The 26,868-nt window shown below is 44.2% G+C and overlaps 2 protein-coding genes across 2 annotated transcripts in view; one reads left to right on the top strand and one right to left on the bottom strand.

Moving 5' to 3' along the window:
• The first annotated feature begins 247 nt into the window (after window positions 1-247).
• LOC138592696 (alpha-aspartyl dipeptidase) lies at window positions 248-4,720 on the top strand. The gene is made up of 8 exons (XM_069663548.1): window positions 248-615; window positions 985-1,073; window positions 1,520-1,594; window positions 1,829-1,908; window positions 2,070-2,243; window positions 3,488-3,547; window positions 4,372-4,454; window positions 4,556-4,720. The coding sequence occupies exons 1-8, from the start codon at window positions 521-523 to the stop codon at window positions 4,614-4,616; spliced, it is 717 nt and encodes a 238-aa protein (XP_069519649.1). The 5' UTR covers window positions 248-520; the 3' UTR covers window positions 4,617-4,720.
• A 171-nt stretch (window positions 4,721-4,891) lies between these two features.
• Window positions 4,892-26,868, bottom strand: part of itgav (integrin, alpha V) — a 39,413-nt gene continuing 17,436 nt past the window's right edge. The window contains exons 7-32 of the mRNA XM_069662694.1: window positions 24,538-24,660; window positions 24,219-24,263; window positions 23,748-23,791; window positions 23,305-23,361; window positions 21,625-21,677; window positions 20,536-20,611; window positions 19,906-20,035; window positions 19,693-19,790; window positions 18,711-18,804; window positions 18,572-18,617; window positions 17,753-17,860; window positions 16,747-16,802; window positions 16,464-16,618; window positions 16,088-16,225; window positions 15,865-15,932; window positions 15,542-15,686; window positions 13,917-14,009; window positions 13,548-13,627; window positions 12,139-12,219; window positions 11,518-11,623; window positions 11,269-11,427; window positions 10,821-10,955; window positions 10,069-10,182; window positions 9,491-9,598; window positions 9,254-9,373; window positions 4,892-8,829 (exon numbers count right to left, since the gene is read on the bottom strand). Coding sequence (XP_069518795.1) covers window positions 8,737-8,829; window positions 9,254-9,373; window positions 9,491-9,598; window positions 10,069-10,182; window positions 10,821-10,955; window positions 11,269-11,427; window positions 11,518-11,623; window positions 12,139-12,219; window positions 13,548-13,627; window positions 13,917-14,009; window positions 15,542-15,686; window positions 15,865-15,932; window positions 16,088-16,225; window positions 16,464-16,618; window positions 16,747-16,802; window positions 17,753-17,860; window positions 18,572-18,617; window positions 18,711-18,804; window positions 19,693-19,790; window positions 19,906-20,035; window positions 20,536-20,611; window positions 21,625-21,677; window positions 23,305-23,361; window positions 23,748-23,791; window positions 24,219-24,263; window positions 24,538-24,660 — 2,525 coding nt within the window. The 3' untranslated portion in view covers window positions 4,892-8,736. The remainder of the gene's footprint in view (window positions 8,830-9,253; window positions 9,374-9,490; window positions 9,599-10,068; window positions 10,183-10,820; window positions 10,956-11,268; window positions 11,428-11,517; window positions 11,624-12,138; window positions 12,220-13,547; window positions 13,628-13,916; window positions 14,010-15,541; window positions 15,687-15,864; window positions 15,933-16,087; window positions 16,226-16,463; window positions 16,619-16,746; window positions 16,803-17,752; window positions 17,861-18,571; window positions 18,618-18,710; window positions 18,805-19,692; window positions 19,791-19,905; window positions 20,036-20,535; window positions 20,612-21,624; window positions 21,678-23,304; window positions 23,362-23,747; window positions 23,792-24,218; window positions 24,264-24,537; window positions 24,661-26,868) is intronic.

Here is a 26,868-nt window from a genome sequence, read left to right as displayed (position 1 = left end):
GTTTTGCTTCACTGATATTCATGGCAAAAAAAATACATCAAATAAAGATAAGATTTTACAAACATTTTAATTTAATTTAACATTTTAATTAACATTTAATTGTCCAAATATTATTTCGATTATCTGTGACGGTGCTGCTTTTATTCTGAAAGAATTGGGCCGGAAGAACGAATGTTGTTTCCGCTGGTGGAAAACAGACACACCGTGACTAATCTTTAAATAAAGTTTATTTTTGGGTCAAACAGGGTCGAACTGAGACTAAAACGCCATAAATTAACACAGAGTTTGGTGTGTTAGCGGACAGTAATGCCCGCTGTGTGCTTCCTGTATCTCGGTGTTGTAGATTAACAGCAGCAGGAGGTTTAAACCGTGTTATCAGGGTTTATTACAGCCGGTTTACAGCCCGGCAGAGCGCTGCTGTCAGCGGGATCACAGCCGGACTGTGACCCGGACCTCTGGACCCTTCTGCGGGTTTTCTTCAGTTTCTGCGGCTGATCCGAGTCTGTGTCTGCGCCCAGAGATGAAGCGGAGACTCCTGCTGGTGTCCAACTCCACCCTGCACGGCAGCGGGTACCTGGACCACTGTCATAACCACATATCGGACTTCTTCGGAAAGTAAGTTTACTTCAGCTGAATCCATCAACGGGAAGTGACAGACTGCAAGGAGCACAGGGAGAGCGTGAAGACGTTTGCGCGTGAGCAGCGGCACCAAATTCAGTTCAAAAGTCGAGCAATTAAGCAAATCCATACTCATACAACAACATGAACATACACAGTGTACAACGTTAGAAGTCCAAGTAATGCTATCCATGTATCATTAGGTATGAAGTCATTTTGTTGGTTATGATGATCATTAAAATGTTTTTTGAAATGAGTTTTTTGAAGTAATCAGATTTAAGGTTTAATCATCTGACATTTACTTCACAATAATACTTATTGAACCTGACCTTTATTCTGGTGTGTTTGTGTTTCCTGTTTATTCAGAGATGTGAAGAGGGTTCTGTTTGTCCCGTACGCTCTCCATGACAGAGACGCCTACACCAAGACCGCCAGAGACAAGTTCAAGACTCTGGGTATAAAACCTTCTGAAACACTCCTGTATATGTTCAGTGTATTATCAATAGTATTTCTATTGTTGTAGTGCTGTGCATTTTTTGTTAGTTTTTCTCTGTCATTTTTGCTTTTATTTTGTACTTTCTATTTTTTGTCTTTTTTTTAAATTTTCTACTTTTTTTCTATTTTCTTGCCATTTAATTTGTGTTTTTTCTGTACATTGTATTTTTTATGTATTTCAGTATTTTCATAAATACAGCAAAGATTTTACGACACATCACAGCTTCATCTAATGCAACCCCAAACATCTGCTTTATATTTAAGTTAGATTTTGATTAACTGAGATGTTCATAACGGTTTTGGTGACATAAACACAAAATACTGAACATCATCACCTCACTGTGGAGGATTCTCTGCAGGACTGTTTGATTAAATCCTAATAATCAGTTTGTGTTTGTCCCTGCAGGTTACGAGGTGGACGGCATCCACGAAGCGTCGGACCCTGTCGACGCCGTCAGGAAGGCGGAGGGTATTTTTATAGGTGAGGAAGGACAGAGCCGGGCAGCAGGAGGACAGGGACGGTGGTTCAAATCCATCAGATGATCACACTGGATTTAGAGCTCTGAGAAGCTGCAGGAAACCCCGCTGAGCACACCTGTGACCCCCCCCCCATCCTTTCCTCTCTTCCTTATTATCTTTCGTCATCCCCCCCACCTGTCATTCCTTCTCCTTCTTCATCAGCCTGTTTCTCTCTGTTGCTCCGTCTGTTTTTCAGGTGGAGGAAACACCTTCCGGCTGCTGAAGAGTCTGTATGACAACAAGGTGGTGACCGAGATCAGGAGGAGGGTGCTCGAGGTGACGCACGCTTTGATACAAAGATGATAATTATAGATGTCTTCAGTTATCACGTCTGTGGTGATTCTCTGAATTTAAATGAACTCTTTAGGTATCAGTGTATATGAGCGTGTAACCTCACTTCCTGTGTGACCATAAGTCTTTACCTTCCTCCCCCTCAGGACGGCGTCCCCTACATGGGCTCGAGCGCCGGCACCAACGTGGCGACGGTCAGCATCAACACCACCAACGACATGCCCATCGTCTACCCTCCGTCCTTCTCCGCCATCGGCCTCGTCCCCTTCAACATCAACCCGCACTACCTGGACCCCGACCCCCACAGCCGCCACATGGGGGTCAGTGTCACACCCTCCGTGTGTTTCATACATGTCTCCACACAAACTAAAATCCTCTTCCTGCTCCCACTAAACAAGTGATGACCTCATAGATGTACCTGGTGACCCCCCGAGGGGCCTGAACCGAGGTGGTCTCAACCTCGTGCAGCTCTGACTTCTCATTATGAACCTGCACTGAAGGAGTGTAGAGCAGGTTGTTCTTGTGATGGAGGATCATCACTAAACTAAGGATCAGCTCACCTCCGTGTTCCTCTCTGAGCCGCTGCAGGTTTTATGATCTGATTACAAACTTCAGATAAGGACGCAGTGAAACTGTCGTCTTTGTTCTGCTGACTGATGAGATGATGAAACGTGGTCACAGAGCTGATAATGTAGCTTGCTCTGATTGGTCAATAATCTGTCCTATCAGTCAGAGGTTAATGAGCTTACCCCCCCTCCCTCAGGTGGTATCAAAGCTGGCTGTGTGATGACGCGTCTCTCTGTCATGAAATTCCTCAAAAAATTACAAAAATAATTTCCAACCTGAGAAATAGTTTGAAATGAACAGAATGTTTTTTTTGGTTCTTGTTAAATATACTCTCATAAAAAACTGGGTCTGGGTCGCCATTCGAGTCACATGGCACACATTAGCATAATGCATCTTGTTGGTGGCGGGAATGTTTCATGACTTTAGAAGTTAGCATCGCTAGCAGTTAGCTTCTCTGCAGAAATGCCTGAAAGTGCAGGGCTTTGAAACGTCTTACTTTACACACGACTCAGGAGAGACTTCATACGCCTACTTTGATTAACGATTAAGAAGTGTGCGAAGCTGCACGTTTAAAACCTGATGTGGACAGTCTCCTGCTGTCTTTGTGGACACGTCAGTGATCACATCATTTTCACTTCATCCGAAGGCCTGATGTTTTTTCTGTCTGAGGAAGTGATGCAACCCGTGAAACCTGCAGAGGTCCACAAAAACACATGCAGAGTCGGCAAACTGAGAGCGCTGTCTGAGGTCGGACATGTTGGAGGTTTTTATTAGACATCATGGAGGTCCTTTCTTTGGGGTTATTTCTGTGCATGTGTTAACTTTTTACTTTTTCTGTGTGGAGAGTGAATCAGGTCTACAGGGAGAAGTGAACGAGGGATGATTGTACACACAGCATCAGTCCTGTTATGATATTCTATATGTACGAGTTACTGTCCCGTCCCTCCTGCTGACCTGTTTCTAACACACGGTGTGTTTGTGTCTTGTCGTCATTCAGGAGACCAGAGAGCAGAGAATCACCCAGTTCCACGAGGAACCTGACACTCCCAGTGTTCTGGTGAGAGCCGCCTTTAATCCTTATTTATCCTTTTTACAAACGTTCCCTTACAGCCAGAGACAGATTGGAGCTAATGTTAACATAATACAGACAAGAGAAGACAATCCCAGAGTGTAACATGTGATCATGTAGCACCACCTGTGATCATGTAGCATCACCTGTGAGCATGTAGCACCACCTGTGATCATGTAGCATCACCTGTGATCATGTAGCTCCACCTGTACGTAAGACGCAGACGTAGAAACTGACGTCGCCCATCGGTCTGCTGCTTTGAAGCTTCCAGTTTGGCATTTTTGCCGTCGCTGTCTTGTTTTTTTGGAGCCAAGAGTGAGAGAGGGTGGAGCTGGAGAGGAGCAAAGGGTTAGCAAATGCTAAGCTACCAGCTAATGCTAGCTTTGTAGGCAAGGTGCATCCATAATTCCCAGTAGCTGTGATATTTATCGGGATGCTAATTCTGGCTGGTAGAACATCTCACTCTTTAAGTGGACCTGACCAGCGAACATTTTCCAGGTAGCAGTAGTAGTGACCTGTCAATCACAGGTAGCCCCGCCCTAACCCCTCCCCTCTTCCTGGTCTGTGTGACTCTCAATGGGAGCATCAGTGACTAAATGAACATCATGCTGTGTTGAAGAAGACTTGAAACTAGAGACTGAGACCATAAACTCATGAGGAACATGTTTACTGAGGGAATACATCAGGAGAGGAGGAGGAGCATGTTCTCATAGACTTCTATAGGATCATACCTCCTTCAACACCAGTGGCGTCGCCCCCTGCTGGGTGTTGGAGAGAATGCAGGTTCTATAGTCGATTGTGTGTATTTTCAGGGTCTGAGGGAGGGGTCCTTGCTGCTGGTGGAGGGAAACAAAGCCACACTACTGGGAACCACCAAAGCCAGACTCTTCACCAGGTACGCACGCACGCACGCACGCACGCACGCACGCACACACACACACACACACTCCACTGTTATGAGTAACGTCTCTTACCATGTTGTGTTTTGTGTTTCAGGGGAAAGGCCTCGGTGGAGTACGAACCAGGAAGTGACCTCAGCTTCCTGCTGACACACTGACCAATCAGAAGGAAACAGGAAACAAACTGACAGAGTTTAACTCCTCCTTATTTTTCTGTATGAGCGCGCTCAGATGTTATTCTGGTCAAAGCAGAATAAAGATTTTAAAGAGAAATGATGTGTCACTAAAGATGATTTCTGTGAGACAGGAAGACGAACTGTCTCTGCTCAAACAAAGATCTTCTATTTTCACTTAAAGCTTTGTCTCACATCCGTGTGTTCATGAAACCAAAGATCAACCATCCAGTGAGAATAAAAAAAGACAAACGAGTGAATAAAATGTGAACAGATCAGTTTATTTTAGCTCAAATGTGAAATCATCTCCTTATGAAACAGTTACATTTTATTCTCTGGGTGAAAGAATACGTACATCAAAAATATTACTTTTCTCATGGCAGAAGGACAGACAAGCAGACAGACAGACAGACAGACAGGCAGAGAGTGGTATTAAATATAAAACACAGTCAAACCCCTAAAAACAACAGACAGCAGGACTGACTTCATGTCGCTCTCCTCGTCTGATCAGGAGGATGGATTTTTATCTTAAGAGACTATGATTTTTTCTGCTCAGGTTTGATTCAGACTTTTCCAGATTGTATAAATCTGCTCTCAGTTCAGAAGAAGTGACCAAACCGTCTCAGGACATTTTGATCAGACTGAACTGGAAGTGACGTCAGTCCTGCTGAAACCTGGTGAGAGTGAAAAACATCCCAATGTTCTATGAAAACACAGATTAGTCCTCAGAAACATCTTTAATAAGAGTTCCAGCAGCGCAGTGAGACGCTCATGACTGAATATAAACCTCGTCATGTTCAGGACCGACAGCTGTCAGTCCTTTCTGTTCCACTCAGAGAGTCAGCAGAATTTAAATGAAAGACGGAGCTTGAATCTCACCAAAGGATTTTTATAATTTCATTCTTTTAAAGCGTTTTGTTTTCATTGAACTTATTTTTATTTCTTCTTCAGTCATGAATTTTTACTGTAAAAGAGACAAAAGATTTTGAAGGCAGTTTTTTAGGGGCTGTAAAGTCAAAGTTTGACATGGTTCTCTCTTTCCCAGCTAGCTAACTGAATGATCGAGGCAGTCGTGACCTCTAGTGGCAGCAGGATATAAGCAGTGAAGGCAAACATGAAAGCCGTGGATAAAATAAAGAATAACTTTCTAACCTAAGTGTGCTGTGCAGTTATTTCATGTTATTGGATTAATATATTTTAAAATTATCATCAACCTTTAACATTAATTCATGATGTAAACCCAATATGGGTAAATTCATAGCAAAGTTTTTTTTCTATTTCCATATATTCACACTCACTCGTTCATTCAAACATAAAAACACGACCGAGTCACGACTGTGAAATGTGAGAAACAGAAACAATATTCAAAGATCCAAACCAGCGGAGGAGCCTCAGTGCAGGGCGGGAAAGTTATCGCTGCGACTAACGGACCGTTCATTAAGCCCCACCCCCTTAGCTACTGTTGCTATGCCTGTCACTCTTCCTGTCCTTGTCGGGCACATGTGCAGTATATAACTATAATGGCAGCAGATTAATATTTGAAATTCTATCAATTATATGAAATAATAAATCCTGGATTTCAGACAGAAGGAAACAAAGCAGCTTTGCACACCGACTGATTTTATCAGCAGTAGCTAGCTAGCAAATGTAGCTAATATTAGCTTTATGAGTTGGTTGATGACACTTCTTGTTTTGACTGGACTGGAGCTAAAGCTAACAGTCCCAGGCTTTGATATCATGCTAACAGACTGAAGCTGAAGCTTAAAGTCCCAGGTCATAATATCATGCTAACAGACTGAAGCTAAAGCTAACAGTCCCAGACTTCGATATCATGCTAACAGACTGAAGCTGAAGCTAACAGTCCCATGCTGAAGCTAACAGTCCCAGGCTTTGATATCATGCTAACAGACTGAAGCTGAAGCTAACAGTCCCATGCTGAAGCTAACAGTCCCAGGCTTTGATATCATGCTAACAGACTGAAGCTGAAGCTAACAGTCCCATGCTTTGATATCATGCTAACAGACTGAAGCTGAAGCTAACAGTCCGAGACTTTGATATCATGCTAACAGACTGAAGCTGAAGCTAACAGTCCCAGACTGTGATATCATGCTAACAGACTGAAGCTGAAGCTAACAGTCCCAGACTGTGATATCATGCTAACAGACTGAAGCTGAAGCTAACAGTCCCATGCTTTGATATCATGCTAACAGACTGAAGCTGAAGCTAACAGTCCCATGCTTTGATATCATGCTAACAGACTGAAGCTGACCTGAAGCCCAGGTCATAATGTCATGTTGACAGACTGAAGCTAAAGCTAACAGTCCCAGGTCATGATATCATGCTAATTGACTGAAGCTAAAGCTAAAAGGTTGCAGGTGAAATGTTATAATCCTCACCTATTCAGATGTCTAAATACTGACAGGTTTGATTTGCCTCACTGTGATTGGACATCACTGATCAGGGGCGGGGTTTAGCAAACGGTCAGTTTTACAGGGTGAATTATAAACTCATCACTTTGCATCATTTTCCACCCAAACATCATTTTCTCAAACAAACACAAACTATTTTTTGCTGGTACTGAAACGAGTCGGACCAGCTTCTGTTTTTATCATCATGTATAGAAAAAACCAAAAACCCCTCAGAGGCACCAAACAGGCAACGCAGAGCAGAATGACTCCTCACCAGCAGCTTCCCCACACACACAGAGAAGGAGCGTATCAGGGTTCATATATTACTGTCACACTTCTTATCATCCCACATCAAATTAAACCACTTTATCCAAAAACACAGACCTGAAGGCTGCTGATTAGCACCTTCACTTATTGCTCACTTTCCAATCGTCAATTATCAATTATCAGTTTTCTTATTGCTGCTTTATTGCTGGCAGACAAACGCAATCAATCTCATCATCATAACAGTTCATATATTACAAGGCTGTGATTATCATCTGTGCCTGTTAGCTTAGCTAGCAAGCATAGCATTGTTTTCATTGTAGATTTTAAAGGCCATGTGGGTATCAGCTAAATCATTTCTCTAGAGTTTTTTCTTCGGCCTTTTCTTGTTAAATAAAATGTTCATTTTTACTACACATGTTATAAATGTTATTTGTGTTTTCAGTGGCGGTCTGGGAAGACGAGCGAGCACTCTGTGGCAGCTAACAGCTAACAGCTAACAGAGATAGCTTTGCGGCTAAGGATTTAAAACAAAACCAAAAGCTGGAGATTTAACAGTAAATTAGCAACAGCTGACTTTTCTGTACAAATCCTTTTATAAATCAGTGTTTTGTTGACGAGGGCAGGTTTAAATATGACTTCAATTCATCAGCAGTTTTGGACTTTTTAAACAAGAAGAATCTACAGTTTGTCACTTATTTGGGGTTTGGACAAAACTAAATGTGCAAATCAACATCAGGACAAACTGATGGTGTGGTGCAGACGGACGCCTCGTCTCTCCAACAGTTACAACTCTGAGTTCAGACTCCTGAAGCTTTCAGAGATCACGGTCAGCAAGTCGAAGGAGTAAGTCGACATTTTGGGAACTATTTCTTCCAAACATATGACGCTACGTCCAGGAGCTTATTAGCTTAGCAACACTGGATACAAAGCTAATGTGCTAGCTAGAGCTCACTGGTTAACAGGCATTCTTGTTTGTTTGTTTAACCTGTAATAAAAATGTAAAGGTAACAAATTGTGTTTTAATAGGTTGTTATGTGCTGACCTAGTCACATGAAAAGAAACGAGATATAACATGTTAGCAGGAGCCAAGCTAGCTGTTTTTAACCATGTTTCCAGTCTTTAAGCTACGCTAGGCTAACGAGCTGCTAGCTTCAGATTTACCCTACAGACAGGAGAGTTCAATCAATCCTTAACAAATGTTGAATTCTTCCTTTAACTTCCCAGCTGATCTCTGATGGTGTCATGGTGACCTCATGGTTTCTCTTTTGGCACAAACAAAATATGGCGAGTGAAATAAAAAACCTTATAAAAACTTAAACCAGTACCATAATCTCCCATTCAACAGTGAATACAGTGAAATCGTCTCAGCGGCCGTGTTACCCTGAATTGTTCTGTACAGACAGTAGGGGGCGCTCCTCAGAGTTTGACCTCTAGGCGTCAGTGTTTCCGTTCTCCTCCGGCTGCAGCTGCTCCTTCTCTGTGCAGTCCTCCTGCGGGGGGCGCACACGCTTAAAGAAGCCCAGCTGAGGAGGAGAAGAAGAAGAAAGGGGAGGAGTTAGTGACAGCCCTGCAGATCATTTTAACGTCATGGAGTCTCAATTTAAATATCAAATATCTACATATATGATACAACAAGAATGTTTTTTTTTCACTACTTCTTCCTTGTCAACACCTTGCCACTGCATTACCCAGAATGCACCTTGACCACCAATTTGTGTTGTGTAATGCTATAAGCAGCTAATCTCACCTGCAGCAGAGAACAGCACATCAGAGGTCTCACCTCTTTCAGACAAAACAAATGATTTGTTTTTTCAGACACGAAGTCGTCGGCCCTCCCGACAGCGACTCAAGTGACATCACGTGAGGACGTTTGACACCTCACGCGGCTCCCTCAGGAGACGCTGAGGGATTATACTTTATAAAAAACATCTGTAGAAGGTTTCTCACCTTGTACATGATGAAGATGAGCAGAGCGAGCAGCAGCAGACCGGCCAGCACAGCCAGAGCCACCACCCAGCCGGGCACGGGCGGAGGAGGTTCGGCCACCCACATCACCGACACACTCACCTGAAAACACACACTCCATCAACACACTGACACCTTTACATCTGCCGTACAGCTCTATGTGATCTGCATGAAAAGAAACAAGCTGTGTGTGTGCGTGTGTGCGTGTGTGTGTCTCACAGTGGTGCTGTTGGACGGCAGCTCTGACACCAGCTTCTTGTACGGCATCTCGATGACGCTGAAGGAGGCGGTCGATCGAACCGCGTACGAGCGGTTCTGATTCTCAGTCTGAGAGAAACACACACATCGGAGACGTCACACACACACGTAACACCTCTGGGTGGAGCAGGGTTAAAAAAAGCTCATGTTCTTCTTCATTAGCTTTGAGCTAAATTAGCTGTTAGCCTCTCCTCCACATGGATTTATCAGAAGCTCCTTTTTCTTTGATTGATAGACATTTATTGGTTATCTGCACCCACACCAGCCTGCAGGTGTTACTGATCCTGTTCAGTCGAAAACTTAACTCATTCATAATAAACAGAAACATGTTAAAATGTGATTTGTATTAAGATTTAATAAAGAAACAGCTTATGTGGACGACTCTACCTCTGGCAGCCTTGTAACTCACATGTAGCATTTATGCTAGTTTTTACACGTTTCTTTGCACACGTTGTTTAAGCCACAAAATAAAGCAGGATTTGTTGTTACGTTTGTTTACCCCGAGTTGGTTGTGTGTTTTTGTGTTTGTGCGTGTTTACCCGCAGGAAGTTGTTGACAGACAGTCGTGAGTAGATGAAGAGGATGGCGTTCTTCCTCCTCTCCAGACGACCCACCTGACACCTGAGCCGCAGACAGACTGCTGTGGTGCAGTCCTACACACACACACACACACACACACACACACACACACACACAGTTTTCCTTTAGTACAGTACAAACTTCATTCTAACAGGTAGCAGCTCTGCAGTGGTTACATTCAGTCGCCTGGATGAAGTAAATCTCCAGAGTGAACGCTGTCGACCAAATGAACGTTCTGTTAGCTCACATGAGTTCCCCTTCAGTCTGGAGTTAGCCCTGACACAAGATGTCAGAAGGAGACAAACGGCTCATCACAGAGAAACGATGAGACTGAATATGTTAGCATGTTCCAAGCTGGCTAGCGTATTAGCCTTCAGCTCGCAGCAACAGGAGCTGTCCAACGAGCCCTGTAAGGAGCCCAACATCTAGAAACAAATACTGTATGTGTCACAGGAAAGAGTCAGAGTGATACTTCCTGCTGTGACGGAGTTATAGAAACATATTAAACAGGTGTTAACCAGCTTTAACAACATGTAACACACCTGTTCTTCAGCTTTAAGGCTGGACGTTTTGTTTCATATCACCGTCTGTGTCTGGTGTTTTGGGCCTAGAAAAGATCTCTACATATAAACTGTATTCTTGTTATTAATCTGACTGACTGACTGTGTGTGTGTGTGTGTGTGTGTGTGTGTGTGTGTGTGTGTGTGTGTACCAGTGTCTGCAGGTCGTTCTGCGAGTCCCTCGTTGTCTCCAGGTCTCTCTTGTGGACGTGGTTTCTGTTTCGTCCCTCCGTCTCTCGCTCTCTGGGTGGAACCACGCTGGTGTTCTTGGCCGAGGCGAGCGGGCTCTGACAAACAAACAATAATATCTCAGTTCATGAGTTTTATTTTAAACACAGGAATGAAAATAATTGATCATACATGTTTCAGTTTCAGAGTCAGGGTGTGAAAGAGAAGTGTCCATGCTGTCTGACTCTACAGGGAGGGAACAGCTCTGATGTTCTGATTTGAACGAGCAGACAGTGAAGCAGACGCTCAGAGCGACACTGATCACAGTCACAAATACTTTATTTATCCCCAGAGGGAAATTTGGGCATCACACATCCATCCTCATGTAAACAGTCATGTGACTCAGACAGCTGTGGAGTCATGTTTCCTCACCGACACGTTGAGCGGGTTGATCTCGGTGTCCGTGGTGCAGTTGATGGGTCCCTCCGTCTCGTACTTGGTGATGTAGAGCAGAGACTCGTTCTTGTACTGGTACGGCCACACCACCTCCACCGACGCCTTACTGAACGTGCTGGGCCCGCTGTTCAGGAGCTACACGGAAGCAGTGATTATTGGTCCACACAAGAAGCAGCTGAAACACTGTACATGTGTGTGTGTGTGTGTGTGTGTGTGTGTTTGTACCTCGTAGACGTGAACTATCTGCGGTCCGATGTCGTCTCCGGTCACAGGAGGATTTTTAGGTTTCCAGTTTGCGATGGGGAGCAGCACCTGGCTGGGAGACGACGTCCTGCACACACACACACACACACGCACACGCACACACGCACACACACACACACACACGCACACACACACACACAGATCATTTTAGTGTTTTTATTTGTAAATAGAAAGTTTTGTTTCTTGTCAGTATTTCAGGCTGTCATTGTGTTTGTTAGTTGAACTTAGTTTTATCTGATTGTTACACACAGGTTCAGCGCTCGTGAACACAGCTGACACAAACACACTCAGTCATGTGATCTGTTAATATGAAGATATAGAATATGAACACTTTCAGCCTTTAAGGATCATTTCTGTATCACTGGGAAAACAAAAAACCAGTAAATGTCTCAGTGGAATCAGAATCACACTTTTGACACTAAATACATTCAGATATACAGGATGGTAACCTCTGTGTGTGTGTGTGTGTGTGCGTGTGCGTGTGCGTGTGCGTGCACGTGCGTGTGCGTGTATGTGAGTGCGTGTGTGCGTGCGTGCGTGCGTGCGTGCGTGTGTGTGCGTGTGTGTGTGTGTGCGTCTTACCCTCTGATGGAGACTTTAGCAAGGACAGCCAGGTCGGTGACGCTGGACACTCGAGGACTCATGTTGTCGAACTGGTTCGAGCTGAAACACAAACATTGTTTATCATCACCTGTACGATGACATCAAAGTAACACAACAGAGAAACAGAAATATAAAGGTTATAAAGTGTTTGTTAAATAGATGAAATTATCCTCTGATGTGATGTCGTCTTTAATAATTATAATGTATACTTAGATTCTGGTTGACCTTCAGTGTTTGCAGTGAGTTCTTGTTCTCTCAGTTTGGCCTCACTGTTGAAAGTTCTGTTTGTGTTCTGTAATCTTCCCGCCTTTGCTCTGTCCGTCAAAGCTCTTTGTAAACATCTGTTTTTAAAGGTGCTGTATAAGTAAAGTATTAATATTTTATTTTGAAGGTCTGCTGCTGCTGTTCTACAAGCAGCCACAGGGGGGAGCTGTTGTTTATTAAAACAGAAACATTTCACACAGTTCTGTTTCTTTAAGTTTGTCTGAATTGAGTGAGTTTAAAAATGTTAGTTTAAAGATCACCAGCCGCCCACACTGTGCTGCTGCTGCATTTTAAAGAGGAGAAGAAGTCTGAGCTGTCAGAGAGAAACCAGCTGAAACCTGTCATTAACATACCTCCGCCTCTCTCTTTCACCCACACACGCACACACGCACACACACACACACACACACACACACACACACACACACACACACACACACACACACACACACACACACAGATGCTCTGTGAGCTGCTTCCTTCACAGTTGTTGTGATTCAAATGAGCGAGAGGAGAACAGAGCTTTAATGAACGCTAACAGACCGTTCACTCTGCTCAGTAACAGGAAACGTAGAAATACTCTGATTGGACAGAAAGGTAACCAGTTATGTCTCATTTACATTGAGTCAGACTGTCTTCATTAACAGTGTTCTAAATTAGCCGTTAGCATCTCCTGTTAGCATTGTAACATGCATGCATGATGCTGAAGTAAACAGGACGATTCTGAAGTAGAGCTGCAACGATGAGTCGATTCATTGATTATTCAATCTGAAAAAGTTAATTAACTGACAATAACTTTGATATTTTATTATTTCCAGGTTGAAACTTCTTATATTTGAGAATGTTTTTCTTTGTTATTCATGACGATAAGAGTCTTTGTGTTTTCTGAGTTTTAGTTGGACCAAAGACGTCATCTGAAGACTTCCCTTTGGGAAATATAATTCATATCTAACAACTGTTAAAAAATGAAAAAATGATCATTAGTGTTTTTCTCTGATTTCTAACTGGATTTAAGGACCTTTATTTTGGAAGGACATCAAAGATAATGACATCCTGGGAAAGAGGAAGTCACACTGAATTTAGAAACATGTGTGTCACGTGTGCGTGCTCAGGTGTGACTCTACCTGACGATCTGCAGGTCGAACTTCACCGACGTGTCCTCTTCTGACAGCTGGTGCACGCTGAACCTCAGCTCCGCCTTAATCTGACCAATCAGAGAGCAGAGGACCAATCAGAGCGCAGGAGACAGCAGAGGACCAATCAGAGAGCAGAGGACATATCAGAGAGCAGATAACGAGAGAGCGAGCAGCCAATCAGAGAGCAGGAGGATACAGCAGAGGACCAATCAGAGTTCTTGAATTACAGTTAAAGCTGTTGCTCCTTTCTTCATTATTTCACTCAGTTTCTAACCTGCTCCACTAACAGGCCTCGAACACATCACATTCTCTCCTGAACTCCCCTGAATGCAGCATGAGACAAGGTCGACCACTGACCTCTGTTCCTCCCTTCATGGGGTTTCCCAGGTCACACACCACCATCTTGGTCTGGTTCTCCTTCTTGTAGGCGCAGGAGAGTCTGCTCAGAGTCTGGAGGAGAAAACACAACAGGGAGTAACACCACAGCGTGACAGAGGTCCCTGTTTCCTGATGATCTAAAGCTGGATGCAGGGTCGTGTCCTGGGAGCTGAACTACATGTACAAAACCTACATGTAGAAAAACTACATGTACAAAACCTACATGTAGAAAAACTACATGTACAAAACCTACATGTAGAAAAACTACATGGACAAAAACTACATGTATAGGTTCTTAATTTGTCTCTGGAAGTTAAATCGGCTCACAGCTCGGTCACATGATGTCTCACCACAGCATTACTAAAGGTGCCAATCGTTCCACAGAACAGTGTTTCCTCTTTCTGTCCGTCTCTGTCCGACCACAGAAGTTCCTCTTTCACCAGAACAAACACCTCAAAGCTCCTGTGAGGAGTTTGTCACTGGTTATGAAACAGACTGACATGACCTCTGATGTCTCTATATGAGCTCCAAAAGCAAACACAGCATCAAAGACACGATCGATTATTTCTAGATATTGGTAATGAAACTGCTGGCGGGCGGTGTGGGGGGGGGGGGGGGGGGTAGGTGTCAGACGAAGTGATTAACTGCACGCTGCCTTCTTTGTTGTATGTAAAGAGAGTTATTCATATGATTGTGACTTTATGTTACATAAACACTGCTTTAGCATGTACAGGACAAATCAGCAGAGAGAGGTACGGCTTTGTCCACAGGGGGCGCCAAAACAAACCCAAAGTTCCTCACAGGAGCTTTAACTGAGCTTTAGATAAATAACACCTGTCACACAAACACGCAGCCCAACGTGCATACAGTGCATCCAAACAAGAACAACCAGATCAAACTATGGACGACTACACAATTAAAACAGTGAAAATAAGAAAATGATCAATCAATAAATACTAATACATATTTTTAGACAGTTAAATGAGACAAAACAAACTGTAATGTAAAAAGAAGCAGAGACTTCATCAGAGACATAACAAGCTCTCTGTGCTGCTTCTGAGCGACTCTTTAGTTTCTGATCGAACTGAACGAACCTGCAGTTTGACTTCATTAGATGTGAGTGTTTTATAGTGTTCTGGATCTCACATGTTCCTGTTGTACTGTTAACAACATTGAGATTACCTACATATGAAATTTGAAATATAAATAGATTTAATTATGAGTATTATTTATTGTCAGTGGAGTTGTGTTGCAGCTCTGCCGTCAGTAAAGAGAAGTGATTATTACTTAAGTATTGATTGAAATGTGTCCCGAGCAGAAAGAACAGGAAGCCCATGTCGCTTCATAATCTACAAACATGCAAATATTCTTTAATCCATCAGCTGTTTCCTGTGAGACCGGCAGACTTCAGGTGTCAACATCACACCTGTACATGTATAATACATGCTACTATAGATAGTAAAGCCTGATTGGCTCAGGACAAGTCTTGCTGTCATGAGTCCTGCAGGTACGTCAGGTGTTGAAGTGAAGCTCACATATAAGATCATTGCAGTAACTTCAGTGTGAATGAACCCCATGTCTGTGTTCGGGACAGGTGAGGTTACCTGGCTGCGGACGACCCCGGTGAAGTCGGCCTGCTGAGGCGGGTAGACGTGCAGCTCGGCCTCGTAGGCGCCCTCTCCGACATTCTCAGCGACGACCTCCAGAGTCAGAGCGTTATCGTCGCCGATGTAGATCTGCTTACGGTCGCTGCAGGAAAAACGACGACGACAAAGACTGAATGATGCGTTCGATTTCAGAGGTTCTGAGAGCGACTGAACGCTGTCCGAGCGAAAACAGGACTAAACACAACCTCTCTCTGTTTGACAGCTCTTATTGAGATAAAACACAGACACGTCTACAGCTGCAGGACAGAACGGCTTCCCACCTCTTCACCGACAACCTGAGGTCAGGTTTGCAGATGTTGTCGTCTCCACAGTCCAACAGGATGTGAGCCTGAGGAGGAAACAGAGGAACGAGGGAAACATGAGGAAGAAGAGAGGAGAAGAAAGAGAGCGACAACAACATCAGTCACACACAACTTTAAGTTTAGGGAGTAAAACCATCAGAAACAGCGTCGACACACACAAACACACACAGGTAGGCGTTACCTGCTTGGTGACGTTGGACGGCGTGGACATGTCGAGGATGGGCTGCAGGCCGCTCGGATCTGCAGCCGTCTGATAGTCCAGAGTGTACTCCATCGCCACGGAGATGGGAGTGATCTTATCCCGAAACTCTCGGTCGTCCTGAGAGGGAGAAGATGATGACATATGTCCAGACGTTTCTGTCATCGTGTCTCTAAGGACAGATCTTCACGGATCAAACTTTCTCATTTTCACAAAAAGGTTTAAAAAGTTTAAACATTACATTATCATCTGTTAATAAAACATTCAAACAACACAAAGAGCTACTGTCTGTGATGTCCCTATATCTGTCTGTGAGCCGTTTCTTCTTCTGTGGTGTTATTAAGCGCCGCCTGCTCACCCTGAGATAGACGTGCTGCTCCTCGCAGGCCGGGCCTTTCCCGTTGGAGACGACCATGGTCTTAGAGTAATGAACGGTTTGACTGTGCAGGAAGAGGACGCGTTTAGTCGCCTCCTTCTGCTTCAGACGGTCCAACATCAGGTCCACACGGAAATCTGAGGAGAGCCAATCAGAGAGCAGATCTCACAGCTGTCCTATAAACACAGTGTGTGTGTGTGTGTGTGTGTGTGTGTGTGTGTTGGTTTGTCCTTGTGTTTAATGTGTCAGGAGGTGTTTTACTCACTGAGAGCGGCTGGAGCTCTGAAGCCGCTGGCCTTCAGACAGTACTTTACCTTAAAACTACACACACGCACGCACGCACACACACACACACACACACACACAGAGCATGGCCATTTAAAAGGGTAAAGTGACAGCTCATACAAAGCTAGGGGGAGCAGCCTGTTAGCTTAGGGAGAGCCTGGCTACATCTGCAGGTTACTCTATCCACCTACAGTCTCTCTACGTCTCTGTTAAACATCAGATTTACACGTTTAATCTCGTTGGCTGAAAATAAAAGCTTTGGTGTTTCTTCTTCGAGGAGCTGGTACTGTGCGGTGATTTTTAACCTTTGGAGAGACTCAGCCTAGCCTCTGTTTCCAGCCGTTATGCTAAGCTAATCGTCATGTGTGCGTCTCTGATGAGGCGAATCATATTGACCCTGATGTATCTTTGCCTACATGATGTTGTTAACAGTTACCTCATAGATATTTGGCCTGCCGGACACAAAGCCTTCATGTTCACTATAAATTATTCTTTTATTGTGAAGGCGTCTCTGTCGGCGCGTCTCAAACGTCAGACGAGGTGTCGTTCTGACAAACTGCAGGAAACACTGACGTTAAACTTCACTGCATGTTAAATTCATTCTAATAAAGTGTAAACTTCATGACAGCATGCTGCCTCTTTGACTCACTATGTCATCGATCAGGTTTCATGTGTTTTTAAAGAAGAGCTGAAAGTAAGCGTCGGTCTGAGGGCTTCTGGGAAATTGTGTCCTTTAAAAGCTGCCAAACCACTGACATACTGATCCAACAATAATAGACAGTTGTTTCATTTAATTAGAGTCATCATTAAGACATATGAAGGCTCTGTTCAGGAGATCTAGTTATTACTATTAGTGTAATCATTTTTTATTGACATCATTACCTGTTAACTGAACTTAACTTAACTGAACAGAAAAACACCGACTGTTTGTTGATTCTGCAGCAGAGAGTGACGGACACACGTCTTTAACAGCTGATGAAACTCACCAGGACACGAGCGTGCTGGTTCCAGAAAGTGTGCACGTCTTCTCCTCGGGGTTGATGATCTGAGGCGTCATGTCCAACGTGGCGTTCACACTGATCACCGGGCGGGCTCTGACACACATACACACACACACACACACACACACACAAACACACACACACACACACACACACACACACACACACACACACACACATTATACATGACATTTTCCTTTATAAATATGGTTACAGTTGTTTTATGTCTCCAGATGTTTGCAGCTCGTGTGGCTGGTCACAGACGCTTAATCATTTAATATAACAGCCTTTGTCATCCCTCAAGTTAAAACACATCAATCTGCATTCATGTCAAAATATTCTCACAGTGTTGTTTTAAACATCTGCAGCTCAGCAGCTGTTTCATGGCCGTTGGTCACCATAAATATGTTGATCAGACATCAGAACATACATGGTATGATAAAAGGGACGGCTCAGCCATGGCTTCAAATGTTATAAGGTTTTTGACTACAGTTCCCATGATGCTTTAGGGGATAAAAACGTGGATACAGACTGTGACTCGGAGAAGAGCGTGTGTGAGGTTTGATGTGTGTATCGGGTTCAGAGGGGTTAAACGTTGAGCTTCTAATCAGCTCAAACTGTGGATTCATTAAAAGGGTCCAAACAGCAGCAGCGCTTTGATATCACAGGTGGCCTCGCTCGTTAACACAGCAGGGGAGTACACACACACACACACACACACACAGAGACACACACACACACACACACACACACACACACACACAGACACACACACACACACACACACACACACAGTATGATTACCTGTATAAAACAGCCTTGTCTGCTCCAAACACTCCCACTATTAAATCTGAAAGACAGAAACACACATCAGCATCTGATCCCTGCTGAGCCTCTGCATACTCTGTATATATACTGTGTGTGTGTGTGTGTGTGTGTGTACCTGGATATCCATTCTGGTCGATGTCAGTGTTTCCTGTCATGGAGTATCCGAAGCTGGCAGGCATGTAGCTGGACGCCCATTTACCCTGCAGGACCTGAGAGAGGAGGCACAAACATAAATCAGCCACAAACAATAAGTTTGTTTTATTTTGAAGTTCTAAACCTCCTTCCTGTTGAGTTAGACGGCTGCACCGGACTGGACCTTTTATTTCAGAATGATTCCAACTCATTTTAACTGATGGGGATGAACAGCGTGTGCAGCTTTGCAGAGAGCATCGAGTCTGAACATTCACTATCTCTACTGTTACAGTGAAGGCCCATGAGCATGTGGTGTTTCTATACCAGGTGTTCAAACCGACCTGAAACATGTCCGCTGTTCGATGTATCAACAAGTGATGAAGCTTCAAACAATCAGACTGTTAACCTGCGGCTGTTGTTTACTGATTTGTCCTAAAGAACAAACTGTGACGCTCACAGTCCTGCAGGGAGGTGCTGGATTCTGCTTTGATGCTGATCATCCTGCCTGATGTGTGTGTGTGTGTGTGTGTGTGTCTCCGCCCTCTGTCACACCTGCAGCTCTCACACACCCACCCAGCAGAATGTTCTCTTTCACAGGTCGACAAATACTGATCCCTTTTATTCCTGACCCTGTGGCGTCTCAGTCAGACGCACACGTTTCCTCTGAGAGACAGCGATGTCACCTGGTAGCTACGCTGTGCTTCTGTCCCGACCTGCAGACTTCTGGCTGGGAGCTCCACACCACACAACTGACCAACAAGCCCTACTTGTCATATATAGTAGTGAATGGCATTAGACTATCTGGATTGTTAACAGACTCTATCACATGAGCGTAATTAAAGGCTCAGAGAAGCAGACACCTTCACCTGGGGCTGATGAAATGACTGACTCAGATGTAACTCAGGTTTAACATGTTAAACATGGTTGTAGTATTATCTAGCACTATTACAGGTGTCGTGTTCTACCTGTGAAGGTGAGGCGTCGGGGCCTTGAGGGCGACCGTTATGGATGTAGACCAGGCCGAGCCGGTCCGGGCCTCCATACGGAGCAGAGATGGCCACGTCTGCACAGAGTAAGAAGGGTCAGAGACATGACCAGGGTCAGGATCAGGTCAAGATGCACTGTGTGTGTGTGTGAGTGTGTGTGCGTGTGCGTGTGCGTGTGCGCGTGTGTCTCACCCTTGTATCCATCCATGTTCAGGTCTCCCAGCACCGTGATGGCGGAGCCGTATCGGGCGTAAACCTCCGACCCTGTGAGCTGCTGAGGAGGGTGGAAGGAAAACCCACCTTGACCCAGGTACACAGACACCTGAGGAACACACGGTTGAGTTAATTAAGTCATATATTTGAGGGATTTTCTATGACGGTAGTTATTTTCCCACCTTAAATACAACGGAGTTATAAAAACCACTCAGTCAATATGTAGTTAAGTTAAACCTTTAGCTCGCCGCCTCACCAGGCCCCGTTTGGACTTTTTCTTTGTTACTTTAAGAACGCACAGAAACGAGTCCATCTTTAGCTGCTGTCAGTGTCGATGAAATGTTGACTGTAGAACAAACTGTGGAGCAGCTTCACTCCTCTGAATGTGCCTGAACTTTCTGAGAAGTTTGAACATCACGTGTCAGCTTTGGTTTGTTATCTGCGTCTCTGCTTCCTCCTGATGAGGCGACGCAGCAGACAGGCAGCAGACAGGCAGCAGACAGGCAGCAGACAGGCAGCAGACAGCGAGTGTTTGCATCTCTTTATAAGGTCAGATCTTTGTAACGTTGTGCAGAAATGTGTGTGTGTGTGTGTGTGTGTGTTTCCTACCTGTCCCACCTCCCTCAGTTTCCCATCAGACCCTCTGTCCATGAAGAGAGGAGCTCCGACCAGCAGGTCGACCAGGCTGACACACACAGAGAAGGAGCACAACGTAACCGTCAATGTGTTTGAGAAGACTGACTTAAACAGGACGTTGTTCAGCAGATACTCTTTAGGTGTTTCCATAGCAACAAACATTTTATTCCATTAGCATCTCTTACTCCCCCCCCCCCCCCCCAGGCCCTCACACATGTTGTGTTTCCCGCCTCATAAAACACGTGTAAAGTATTTGTTCTGATTTGTTTACATCGCCTGTTGTTCTTCTTCTCCTGCGTTTCATTGAACAGCTCGGGGTTTTACGACACGAGGCTGTCAGCAGCTGTTTCACACTGCAGCTGGCTCTAACATGTGTGGAGGTTATTTATAGGGAGCCATCAACAGAGACGTCACAGCAGCTCCATCAGAGGGAACGTCAAGGCTTCACTCACTCAGACTACTCATGTGTAAATCTTTACATCTGCAGCGCTGTCCAATCAGGAGCAAGCATCTACGTAAACAGGAAGTCTACATGTGTGCAGACAGAAACAGACAGATGGACTTTTTCATTTTGTGAAGTAATAATACAGTTTGTAGTAAGAGGGGAAAGCTACTTATGCTAAGCTAACTGATATTATTCACCCATTGTACAATGTGTTATTAGCATAATGTTTCTTAGTGTAGTTTCAGGTCAGATATGTCGACTGAACTCTTTATCACCATGCTAACGTTAGCTTCATCAGTTAGCTAAACAACAGTTACACCAGCAGTTAGCGGCTTTAAATATGTAGAAACAAGAACAACAATGTGTGAGTGAGCTACGAGCGGTTTTCATGAAGTGATGTGCGTCTGAACGTTTAACACAAATTACAGCTCATTTCTGTTCACAGGCCGTCTCAGCTCAGAACAGCAGAAGTGAGTTCGGACCAGCAGGCTGCTGCAGCTCCTACAGAGGCTTACAGAAGCCCGGATGTCACTTTAAATTCAGCAGCTCTGTGGAAGCGCTCCGGCTGACAGTATGTGACGAGGACACAGAAGGAGAGCAGACGGACGGAGACTCACCCGTCATTATTAACATCAGAAGCAGCCACAGAGTGTCCAAAGTAAGCAGCCATCTGCAGGAGGAGAGGAGGAGGTGAAGGAGGAACGGTGAGCTCACACAGACAGATTCAGTTTAACATCTACAGCTCTGAACAACCGTTAACACCAGAGCGGAGAGAGTATATACAAATATAAACAAAGATACTCAGCAGGAGCAGGAGGAGGAGGAGAAGAGGAAGAGGAGGAGAAGAAGGAACAGGAGGAGGAGTAGGGGGAGAAAAAGGAAGAAAAGAAGGATGAGCAGGAAGAGGAGGAGGAGAAGAAGAAGAGAAAGATTGAAGAGAAGGAAGAGGAGGAGGAGAAGAGGAGGAGGGGCAGGAGGAAGAGGAGGCGGAAGAAGAAGAAAAGGAGAAGAAGGATGAGCAGGAGGAGAAGAAGGAAGAAAAGAAGGATGAGCAGGAAGAGGAGGAGGAGAAAAATGAAGAGGCGGAGGAGGGAGATGAGTAGAAGAAGGGGGAAGAGGAAGAGGAGGAGAAGAAGAAGAAGAAGAAGAAAAGGATGGAGGAGAAGGAGAAAAAGGGTAAGGAGCAAAAATAGGAGAAGAAGGGGAGGAGGAGGAAGAGGAGAAGAAAAGGAGGAGTACAAACAGGGAGAGGAGGAGAGGGAGAAACAGGAGGGCGAGGAGGAAGAGGACAAGAAGGAAGAGGAGGAGTAGGAAGAGAAAGAGGAAGAGGAAGAGAGGGAGGAGGAAGTTAAAGTTTTTTCTCTGTCTATGATTCAGTTATAAAACTTCCCTCTTGATGGCTAACATGAGCTCGTAGTTAAACCGTCCCTTCTTTGATCTTATCGTTCATCATTATTATTTATCCTGAATCATTTATTTATTTTTTATAACATTTACCCAAACATTAAAATCAACACTTCTGCACTTAAACAGATAAAATATCTACATGTAGTTAACGATATGATGTCCTGTTTTTTGTGTTAAAGTCTACTTTGAGCCAAACGCTGTTTCCACTCGCTCTGTGTCCCTGTTAATAAAAACACGTCAGAATCCTTTAATACAGAGTCTCACACGTGGCAGAGGTGTGTTCAGGGACAGTCGTAAAGTCGCACACTCAGCGAGGAGCTTCAAACAGACGGAGGGAAACAGGAAGCAGATAAAAGAGGCTGCTGGGTTCAGAGGGTGGAGGAACAACTGTGTCATTAACTGTGATGACAGAGCCGCTCTTCCTCCAGCTTCCTCCATGCTCACTTCATTCCTCCTTTTCTCTGGTCACCTACAACTTTCAGATTTTATGGTTCTTTCTTTTATCAGTTGACAATTCACATAAAGTTTCAGAGTTGTTTCTGTATGTGGAACAAAGCGTCTCTTTAAACAGCGTTCTAAGGATGGTTCCCGGTTCTGTCAGAACAAACCTCATTCAGCGCTTCACATCGCTAACTTTGTTTGATTATTAGTTTTCATAAAGTGTTTCACTTCATCTAAAAATGAAGCCAACCATCCAAATATTCACCCAAACACCTTCCTGCTTTAAAGAGGTTAACTCAGGTGTGTAAGCCGTCCAGGTGACGTTACAAACTTTAAGGGTCTGTGAAGAACTTTGCTGTGTGTGACCCCTCTGCACCAGGACCTCCCTGCACAGCACAGTGTCTGACATGAACACAGAGGCTGACACACCTGTCTGTCCTGCAGCTCACCTGTGTTCCTGTATAGTTTTGCATGGACTCCATGTTGAGGCCGTTGAAGATGTTCACCTGAAACATCAAACACAGAACATCAGTAAGTTAGGTAAGCTACAGCCGCCCTGCAAGAAGGAGCGCTGCTGCAGGCCAACACAGTCAGACTGTTACAGCAGCATCACCACCACTGTGTGGTCAGCGCCCCCTCACCCAGTACCTGTACATAGGTATATATGTATGTGTGTATGTGTATATCTTACTATCATTATCTTTATTTTTATTATGACTTCTTTATTATGGTTTGTATTCATAACTGTTGAGCTGTGGGGATCAACAACGTGTCTTCATTTCACATCCGACTAACAGACTTCATCACAGAGTAGATGATGGTCACACTATACTGTACTCTGTGTGTGTGTGTGTGTGTGTGTGTGTGTGTAAACAGTGTCTTTCACACTTACATAACCGAGTGCTTTCTCTCCACGAGGAACTCCAGTCAAATAATCTGTGCAGGAGACGAGAGGATGTAGAATCACAATCTTACTGCAGATATAACTATTTCATTAATGACTGATTCAGGTAACCGTGTTTGTAATGTTCACAATTCAAGTTTGGCTTTAAAATATTGTAGAAATCGATGTCATCAGATGATTTATGTTTTATTACTAACCGTCAGTTCAGTCTCTACATCTGACTGATATCTATGGAGTTTAAAGCCAGCAAGAAATCAAACTACTGATGACAATAAGAACGTGTTCTGTATTTAACATTCTTTCACACTCCAGTTTTCTTCACTGGACTTGTTCTTAGTAAAATAATCCTCACTAACGACAGAAAACAGTCAAAGAATCCAGTTTCATCTGTAACAATATAAACATGTTGGAGGTGTTTGAGTCAAACACGGCAGGTTCTCTGCTCGCCTCTTTTCTCACCTTCTTTTCCATCGTTGTTGAAATCTCCGACGGTCACAGAGTAACCTGAGAAACACAGAGAGCACACACACACACATCATCGTGTTCTTGTGTTTGATGTGAAACCAGCCGAGCTGTTCGGACCACATTTATGTGACTGTGTGTTCATGTCAGATCACTGTGTGTGCTCGGTCTGATGTGTGACCTGTCTCTGAGTCTGTGCTTTCAATGATGTCATCAGCCGTGAAATCAACCCGTTACAGTCAGGAACAATCAGGAGAGCACGTGTGGACGGTCACGGTGTGTGTGTGTGTGTGTGTGTGTGTGTGTGAGAGATTACCTAAGTAGCTGTCGTCATACTGAGCGCTGGCTGACTTAGTAGCGAGGGTGTTCGCGTACGGGGTGATGTACTTTTTCTCGAAACGGGTGAGAATCTCAGAGACGTCATCGGAAATCAGCTGACCTGAAGAGAGAACAACAAACATTAGAGGCGTTAGAGGACAACAGGAGGAACAAGAGGTCACGCAGGAGGAGATCAGAAAGGAAAAACACAAGAAGAAAAGAGCAAGAGAAACAAGCGGAGAATGAGAGAGAACATAAGAGAACAAGAGGTCATGAGGAAGAATTTAGAGAAGGAGAAAAGAAAACGGAGAGAACAAGAAAACGAGGAGAATATAGAGGAGTACATATTATGGAGTTGACGTTATAGAACAAGAAAGAAAAGAGAACAAGAACACAGAACAAAGAAGAGAACGTTAGAGAGCAAGAGGAGATAAATACAGCAAACATGTAGTAATACACAGCAAACAGAGGAGAACATGAGAGAAAAGAAGACAAGAGAAAACAAGAGAGAAAAGAACAGATCAGGAAGAGAATAATAAGAAAAGCGTAAAGAACGCAAGAAAAACAGTAACAAATAAAAAAGTCGCAGAAACAGATGAAAACAGGGAGAAAGCAGAGAAGAAAAGACGAGCAGGAGAAAACAAGAACAAAGAGAACCAAACAAAAACAGACAAGAAGCAGAAACTGGAAGAGAAAGAAGAGGAGAAAGAGGAGAGGAGAGATGAGATCAAAAAGAAAGGAGAGAACATGATGGGGCAGAAGAGAAGTTAGAAATAACACAAAACAACCCGAAAACAGAATTAACAATAAACACGACAAAGAAAAGACAAGGAGACAAGGATAAAAAGAAGAGAAGAGAAGAGACAAAGGGAGAGGAGAGGAAAACAAGAAACCAGGGAGGGAACACGATCAAAGGAAAGAGAGAGAAGGGAGGAGAACAGGAGAACAATGAGACGAGAACACGGAGAACATGGAGAACATGAGAAAGTGAAGCAGAGAAGTTCACAGTTTGTTTACGAGCTGGTTGAGAAAAACACCGAGTGTGTAATTAAAGAGGCCGGAGCCGCCACAGAGACACAGTGTTAACAAGAGCCTAATCACTAACAGACAGGCTGCGTGTGTGTGTGTGTGTGTGTGTGTGTGTGTGTGTGTGTGTGTGTGTGTGTGTGTGTGTGTGTGTGTGTTGAGTCAACAGGATACTATAATTAGGCTAACACACCCCAGGAAGAGAGAGAGAGAGGGATAGAGAGAGAGAGAGACTGACTCAGCGTTCAGGGTTAAATTCTGTGTCACACCCTCAGACGACCAGACAAACATAGATTACAACACACACACACACACACACACACACACACACACACACACACACACACACACACACACACCCTGTCTGAAGCCTCACCTGCCTGGACTCTACCTGCTCATTAAACTGTTAAGGTGCTGATGATGCAGTGACACTCAGCATTAAGGCGTCACCATCTTTTTTTGGGGGGGTTAGAAGTGACCATATCTGAATTAGATGAGGGGACACCTAGCAGACAGCTAGCAGCTCCCAGCTGTCACTCAAAGAGGCCACGCCCCTAACGCTGCATCACTTTAAGCCTTAATATAATGTAAACAGGTGAGCTGTATAAAGATTCTCCCCGTACAGTTGTCATGAAGAGAGAAATGAGCTATAGAGACCCAAACTGTTTTTTGTACCAGGCTGTAAACATGTTTATTTCTGCTGTAAAGTTTAACATGGGGCTCTATGGGGACTGACTCACTGCTGGAGACAGCCTCAAGTGGACACCAGAGGAACTGCAGCCATCCTGCAGGTCTGCGCAGAGGTTTCTTGCTGCTGGAAGTTTTTATGTTGATGTAATTTTAATTTAAAGATAAAGATAAATCAGGAGACATGTTTGTACACAGGATGGACTAAGAGGTCTGTCTGAGGGTGGAGTCAAAGACTGTTTGATTAAAGACTCACAGGAGTGACTGCATGAGCTTTAAAGCCACGATAAGAGTCACAGCACCACGAGCTTTAGATGACTTAAGACAACACTGAGCTCATGCTGACCCAGCAGCATCAGAAACCACCGAAACACAGCCGAGCTCAACATCACCGCGTCACCACGGCTCCGAAGAATGATAATAAGTCCAGCTGCAGTAAATACGTCAGCTAAAAGTGGTTTATAAAACAGGGACAGTTTAAATATAAGTTCATGAACGTCACTTTCTTTGATGGTAGGTGTGACCCCGAGCCGACTGTCAGTCAGCAGGTACTGTAACATCACCACGATGAACAGCCTCTCATGTGATCATTGTTCTACAGGGTAACTTTACCTGT

This window comes from Semicossyphus pulcher, unplaced genomic scaffold (assembly GCF_022749685.1).
Source record: "Semicossyphus pulcher isolate SPU_LCO1_2020_fin unplaced genomic scaffold, fSemPul1.0.p SCAF_15, whole genome shotgun sequence".
Lineage (NCBI taxonomy): Eukaryota > Metazoa > Chordata > Actinopteri > Labriformes > Labridae > Semicossyphus > Semicossyphus pulcher.
Note: the sequence above shows the minus strand (reverse complement) of the source record. Positions and strands in the feature narration are given on the sequence as shown.

Excerpts from the sequence above, each read along its gene's own strand:
- LOC138592696 (XM_069663548.1), top strand. The coding sequence starts at position 521 with ATGAAGCGGAGACTCCTGCTGGTGTCCAACTCCACCCTGCACGGCAGC. Across the intron at positions 1,909-2,069 it reads TCAGGAGGAGGGTGCTCGAG|GACGGCGTCCCCTACATGGG; the intron begins GTGACGCACGCT and ends CCTCCCCCTCAG. Across the intron at positions 2,244-3,487 it reads CCCACAGCCGCCACATGGGG|GAGACCAGAGAGCAGAGAAT; the intron begins GTCAGTGTCACA and ends GTCGTCATTCAG.